General features: G+C 32.3%; 1 protein-coding gene across 1 annotated transcript; it reads left to right on the forward strand.

Moving 5' to 3' along the window:
- Positions 1–3,571: 3,571 nt before the first annotated feature.
- Positions 3,572–6,573, forward strand: LOC148274587 (uncharacterized). Its single transcript, XM_088236917.1, has 2 exons — positions 3,572–3,644; positions 6,021–6,573. The coding sequence occupies exons 1-2, from the start codon at positions 3,591–3,593 to the stop codon at positions 6,375–6,377; spliced, it is 411 nt and encodes a 136-aa protein (XP_088093043.1). The 5' UTR covers positions 3,572–3,590; the 3' UTR covers positions 6,378–6,573.
- The last annotated feature ends 1,215 nt before the right edge of the window (positions 6,574–7,788 follow it).

Genomic DNA, 7,788 nt, shown 5'->3' on the forward strand with positions numbered 1-7,788 from the left:
TTTATTTATTTTATTTATGTAACACTTTATGTACATATACAATTTATATACATATCAGGGCGGGCATATTGCCTTATGGCAATTTCTTCCACCTACCTAAACCGTTCACTTTGAGAAACTTACATGTCATAGACATATTGAATCTTACAATGTTTTACAAAATTAAAAACAACTATTAACAAAATAAATTATACGAACAGAGGAGAGGGGATGAGAAGGAAAGAAGAATGATAAAGGAATAACTAAAATATTTACTAAAAGAAGAAATAAAGTAAGGAAACAAAGATGTCTCTAAAATTAGTTTGTTGATTATTCCACAATCGAGCAGCTACTACTGTGAAAGAGGGGGCAAGAAAATTACAGTGATGAAAGGGTATTAAAAGAGTTCTTTTGTCCCTAGAAAGAACGAAGAGATAATTCGTGTTGTAATAGAGGTTGGAAGAGCTCTCTCAGATAAACAGGCGAGGTGGGATTATTTAAAATATTTTCAAGAAGTAATAGAATGTGAATGTTTCTTCTATGCCTGATACTGAGCCAGTGAAGTTGCGTGCGATATTCGGTTATGTGGTCAAATTTGCGAAGATCAAAGACATAACGTATGCAAACATTCTGCAATCGTTCCAACTTATCAAGTAATTCAGAGTTAGCATCTGGATAACATACATCAGCATAGTCAAAGAGTGGAAGAAGTAAGCTCTGGACTAATGTTTGCTTAACATTAATTGGCAAGGACTTCTGTAATCTTTTAAGAGGGTGCAAACTAGTATAAAGTTTACGACTAACTTCGGAGCCAGGAAGGTAAAGTTTAGTCAAGTAAAGCTAGCTTTGAGTGAGTGGTAGGGCCAAGGTAATTAATCCTTCCCGCTGATCGCGTCAGTATATTTTTCCTGATCTATAGATTTCGAGAAGTTTACAACAAGTGCCTCTTTAACAAATAGCTGCCGCACATCTAGAACTTTAGAATTTTTAAACAATACTTTTGAAGAGTAGCGTATAGGAACTTTTTTCATTGTTCTAAGCACAAGCTTTTGTTGTTTGAAAACTGGATCCAATACGCTAGCCGCGCTACCCCCCCATCCAATAATTCCATAAGTCACTGTAGATTGGAAAAAAACATAAATATACATCAGAATAGTTGTTCCAGTGCATGAGGGTACTGGATGTGAAGCAACATTACCCAAAAGAGGCACTGACACACTTCTGGTCGAACAATAAGGATGGATCACAGCTAAACATTTGTACGAGGTTTTCCCAGGGAACGATTTGACCCAAAACCCGAACGACTTTTGCACAGAGAAACCTCTTTTATATTGCACTGAGGTATGAAATATTTTGGAAGAGCGTGCTAAGCTCTCAAGGATTAAATCTATTGTTAAAAAGTATTTAAGAACTGGATCTTTTCTTATGAGGATGGATTTGAGTGAGAAACTCATTGATGTTTTTTTTAAATATTTGAGTTAGTTTATTTCAATTTTATTTTTTCGTGTAATTTAAATCCTTTTTTAATACAGGTTTTTTTTAAATCTATGGTTTTTAATACGATTTCCTCATTAGTATACTATCGTAGCATCACGCTACTACTTAGTGTACCGGGAAAAGTACTTGCATACATAATACTGCTAAGAGTTCAAGAACTCATTATGCGAGTATTAAGAGAAAAGCAGGCGAGTTTCCTACCCGGTAGGTCATGATCATATACACAACACACGCTGTATTCTACAGGAAAACAAAGAACTGTAGATTACGCAAAACATTCGATAGTCTGCATAGACCTACACTCTGGAATTTTTTTAAATCATCTGGGATGCCTATAAAACTAATCGAACTTATTATTATCACAGATTGGTCTGAGATCACCACCGGAGTTCGCCAAGGTTGCGTCCATGCATCGTTCCTTTTAATAGTCCTTATGGACTTCATCCTTTGGAAGTCAATTCCGCTAGATCGAAGAATATCCATCTCTCCCTTCCAAAAACTCTGCGACCCAGAATATGCCGATGATGCGGTTCTAATAAACGATTCTGTTAGGGGTCTTCAGGCCACTGTAGAAAGCCTAAAAGATACTACGCACGCATGGGTTTAAAAATCAATACAGCTAAAATTCATGCACTGTGTACTTCGTGCATTGATACTCAAAATCCCTAGACTCTGTCAAACCAAATTATCGAAAGGGTCGAGAGTTTGACAAAGTATAAAATAATGTTGAAAAACAATTAAAATAAAACAAAACACCTGTACACAGTATAGAAAATATAGATACATGAAATAAAATCAGCAGAAAATAAGGAAATAATAAAGAAAAATTAAATAAGAAATTACAACATTGGTATGCAGCAAATTAACAATAAATCAAAAAGTATTAAAGTAACAAAGGCGATGGGTGTATCATAGCATAAACAGTAAAACAAGTATAACACTTAGTACATTAATATAAATTAGAAAAGAAGTGATTGAAAAGTTATGATTTTAATTGGTATAAAGATAAATTAAATAAATCCAAGTTTCCATGTTTGTTTACTAACATGTGGGACCGTGGAATAGGTGAGTATTTGGTATAGTTTGAGCTATGCAAATCAACAGCCAAAAAAGTATTTTGACCCGTCCCACGCTGTCTCACATAAAAATTCACACAATTTAAAAGTTCGAGACTGTCCAGAACATTATTTAATAACTTGAAAAGCAGCACTAAATCTGAAATTTCCTTCTATCACTAATACATATTAATTTTAACTGCTTCATTAAACATTTATGGTTAAGCTCTTTAATTGGAATGTTTAATTTGAAATTCATAAATCTTAAGAACTTGTGTTGGACCTTTTCCACACTGTTTATATGCGTAACATAATGAGGAGACAAAACTGAGGACCCATATTCTAACTGGCTTCTTACTAGGGTCGTGCACAATATTTTCAATGCATCAACAGGCTTAAACTCTCTGTTTGGGTTTTCCTTCCCTTAGCAGGTTTAGTTTCAAAATTGTCACCAAAGACTGGCCATTGCCCTCTCTCCATCGGCTGTGACCCATGCAGATCACATTTCCAGGGTCCACAACGCAGACGCCAGAGAGCAGGACTTGATGATACGTTTAATGATATTATGCAACGTGGCGTTTCTCGGCATTAATTGACACCATCCAGCAGAACAGGTATCCGCGGAACCCTACCAACCTTTCGAACTCCTGAAAAGAGATGAAGCACAGCTTTTAAAATTCGCGAATTGGAAGACGGTGGCTGAAGACAGGCAGAGTTTGAGGCATAGGTTGAAGGCGGGAGCGCGATCGATGAAGAATAATATTATCTGAATAAAAAAAAAAAAACAAAAAAGATCTAGGTACGCGGCTCGCAGCAATACCACGGAAAGGAAATGAATTATAATAATGATATTGTTCGTCGGGTAGTTTTTTTCTTACTAATTGGTTATAAATTAATTTAGTTTGTTAGAATTTAATAACATAAGTATCTTTTTTGCATTACTGGGTACTTTTTATCTGATATTATGCGTCAGGGATTTATAACGAAATCATATAAAAGTATTGAAATTCCTTCAAATATCTTCAGTTGTATCTATAATTTCAATCAATAAAATTCATCATGAAGTTTGTTTACTTCTCGTTCGTTTTCGCCAGCATTATTGCTATGGGTCGGGTAAGAAAAAAATATTTGATTTGTCTATTTATTTCAAGAAAACAACATGCAAGGTGTTGGGACTTATTTAAATATGTTAACAAATAACAACAGAGGCAAATTAATATTTAATAGAAGGAAATATGAAAGTCTAGGCCTTTTACCATTCGGTGTTTGTAAACATAAAAATTTCCTCAATTTTTCCATCTGTTGACTTTTGTCAAGTAAAAGAGTTTTAATTATGCAGATGATCTGGCTGAATTATTTCACCTTTTAAGCAACGCCTGAACTATTAAAAAAAATTATTACTTTTTTCATATCAGTTAGTTCAATTAATATTCTTTTGAACATGTCCAAATGTTTATAGAGACAGTCTAAATTTCATTCTTAAGCTAATTTTTAAGATTTAAGTTGAATGCTACACGGTGTGTAAAGTGGTCTCTTAAACAAGTCATAAAACCTTTAAATGCTGAGACTTCCATATCCACTCCTCAAAAACGTATAACCTCTATTTTGAAATAAATTTATATCTTGATAACTCCCTACAGAGTGAAATCCAGCATGTCTACAAACATTTAGACAAACTCAAAATATTAACCATTTCTCGAGGCAAAAAAATAGCAAATCCCATTTCAGAAAATACTTGGTTTTTTTATTTCATAAATTATGATGGATACTTGTGTTATCCAATTACCCATTGTTTCTATTATTATGGATGATACAAATATCGCAAAAATCGCTTTTGAGTCTCCTCTATTTAATGGATGTGGTTCTACTATGAAGGGTTCTAAATCATGGAACAGTATTCTAGTATGCTGCGGACGAATGTATCATACAATGTGCTAATTGCAGTAGTATTATTCAAATACTTAAGAGTTTCAAAATACATATCCAAGAACCTTACTAGATTTATCTTCAACACTAGTTATATGGGACTTAAACGTGAAATTTGCTTCAAAAATTATACTGAGATCTCTGATTTGGTAAATGCGTCGTAAAAGTACGTTTTTCTTATTCTAAGAAAATAGAGATTTTTTTTGGAGGAAGGGTACGAAAAAATCCAGCATTTTGGAATGCTAAGAGGTAATTAGTAAGAAAGAGACCAATGCCATGAATTACTCAAATCATTTTGATAAATCCCCAGGACTTTAGATAATAGATTTGAAAATCTCAACATCATCAGCAAAGAGAAGGTAGTTGGAGTTTTTGATCGGGTCACGAATTTCATTTAAATAATAATAGAATAGAATAATAGAAATAGAAGGAAAAGAAGGGGACCCATGTTGGATCCTTGAGGAATTCCAGAATTTGTATTGTATTCATAAGACATGTGTTACCTGAGCTGGTATGCTTTCGATGGTTATGTAAACAACTTGTTATGAATGCCAAAAGTTAAAAAAAGTTGGTAGTTAAACGAAATTTATTTAACTTTTAAGTGATATATCTGATCAACCTTATCAAAAGCCTTTTCAATTTCGGCATATACAATATCTGAACGTGAAAATATGTCAAACGAGTTTTGAATATGATTTGAAATATTCAAGAGATTTGTTGCAGGAGATCGAGTAAGTCAAAATCTGTGTTGGTAATCCGATGTGGCTTTATTAACTTGATTATTGATTGTATAATCATATCGATGTATGTTCCGTTTGATTTGTATGATAATCTATTTTTTGTGAACTCTTTTCTAAACGAATAAATAAATATTGATATTTTTTTATTTTATTTTATTGAAATACACGGCACTTAGTGCCTTTTACATATTAGTTACAAATACAATTAAATATACATACATGTAAGCTTAATTTAAGTAATACAGAGCATTTAAAACAATATTATTAATTTAGAAAGTCTAAGAAATATAAACTATATAAAAGAATAAAATATTATTAGTTGTAGAATTATCGATAAAAAAAGATAATTTGGTATTAGAAATACTTTGAACCAGTTAAAAAAATAACAAAGAAGACAATTTTGAATAACATGAAAAAAATATATATACATGTATTATTATTGAAAACTAATATTTAGGTAAATAGTATATGTTTATGTAGAAAAATATACAATGATGTAAAAAAAATGATAAAGAGAAATATTTTTTACTTTTAAATTAATTAAGAAAAGAAACGAAAAAAGAAAAAAAAAACACTAATAAAGAAGTTTAAAACAAATTTTTAACAAAAGTAACAAATAGTTACTTAGAACTATTACCAATAAAATAAAGAAGAAGAGCCGTTCTATATGTAATAAATTTCATGTGAAATGAGTCACCAATGTCCTGGTACTTATTGCCTAGAGAGTGAAGTCTATTGATGACTGCATTTTTACCATATGATGTCGAAGTATTGTTGCTAATAAATGTTATATGTTTTGCTAAATAAATGTTTCTATTTTCAGGGCCTGACACTGACTCAAAACGCCAAGATCTTAGCCGCTAGAGTGGCCTGCGCCCAATCCACTAAAGTCGACCCCGTTCTGGTTCAAACTGTTCGCGTCGACGACTACTCAGTCGACGATACCAAACTGAAGCGTTACGCCCTCTGCGTGTACCAGGCGCTCGGTCTCCTCAACCCGAATACTACGATCAACACTGATGTGGGTCTCACCTGGCTCCAAGCGACCACCGACCCGGCCAAGTATACCGCAGACACCACCACCTGCAACAAGAAATGGGCTCTCACAAAAGCATGCAAGTTGTGGGATATTCTAAAGTGCTACGATGGTCTCTATCCGGGAGATATCCACGTCTTGTAACTCTATCTGAAAATTGATATTTTTTACTTAGAATCCATCCAAAGCGGTTAGTACAATAATTTAGTAAACTCTAGAACCTCGTTTTACATGGTTTTGAAATAGCACTGTCCAAAATTTCATCTTAAAAAGTCTTAAAGCATTAATTAAAAAATGCGTAATTATACAATTGTACTAATCATTATTGGAAAACCCTAAATCGTTCTTTTATTTACTTGGAGTATAATTTTGACAGTCAAATAATATTTGTGAAATGTATGTTGATAAAAAAATAAGGCACAATAAATATATATCTATATATTTTTTTTAATACTGAATTGATTTTCATAATAAGAAAAAATCAGCATTATTCGTACTTGGCATACTTTTTTTACGCGGTGCTGTGTGGTACGTATCCGTATATATAAAAAGAGGTTCCATTGTAGTTACGTAATTCAAGATATTCTAATATGTTTACATAAATATGTATTAATACAGCTTTTTAATAAATTATTTTTTAAAGATTATGAATATTTTTGTTTTAAAATTCAACGTGCAAGTCATTTTCCTTATTCAATAGGCGAATTGTAGATTTTATGTCCAGGCGGATACAGTCCAGGGCTGCAATAACAAACCCTTCCTCATCGGTACATACCGAGACTGAAAAGATAACTTTCCTTTTATCTCTGTTTACCTTGGTATGCTCCACCGGCCTGTTGATACGTGTTTTCGTTGCGTGCCAGCCAATGACAGGTCATAAGCCCTGTAGATGCCTAGACTTTTATATTACCTTCTCTAAAATGTTCTTAATCTCTGTTGTTAAGAATGGTGAATGTTACACAGTGTGTAATATGGCCACTTAAATCAGTTTTTTCGTATAGTTATTTAATTTTACAATACGCCCAAGGGGCACTAACAAAAATTATACAGGTTAGTACAAAAATAATAAAAATTTGAAAAATAAACACGATATTTTATTTTTTTTAAACATGATTTAACCAAAAAAGCATGCTACAATGCAATACCAAAAGTAAAACTTTGCGTAGTAAAAAAAATTAAATGAAATGGTACATTAATAGTTAATAAATAAAACGTTAGAGTTAAAAAGCAAATCATAAATATTTTTTGAAAATACAAAAAAAAATGGTTATAACAAGTTAATATTTTAAAAAATAATAAAAAATAAATTACAGCAAGTGTATAAGATAATAATATATATGGTACAAGATATGATATATGTAATAAGATATAATATATACGATAGATCATAAGCCCGGTAAATGCCGAGATTTCCACATTCCCTTCTCAGAAATGTTTTCCCTCTATGTTGCAATAAATTTAGACACGAATAGCTCCCAAAGAAGGATACCCAAACTGTCTACAAGCATTCGGACATAATCAAAACTTCTTGAAAAATGTTTTACTTACATTGTCC

The sequence above is a fragment of the Micrasema longulum genome, unplaced genomic scaffold (assembly GCF_059751315.1).
Source record: "Micrasema longulum isolate JH-2025_06_02 unplaced genomic scaffold, ASM5975131v1 h1tg001619l, whole genome shotgun sequence".
In the NCBI taxonomy this organism is placed as follows: Eukaryota; Metazoa; Arthropoda; class Insecta; order Trichoptera; family Brachycentridae; genus Micrasema; species Micrasema longulum.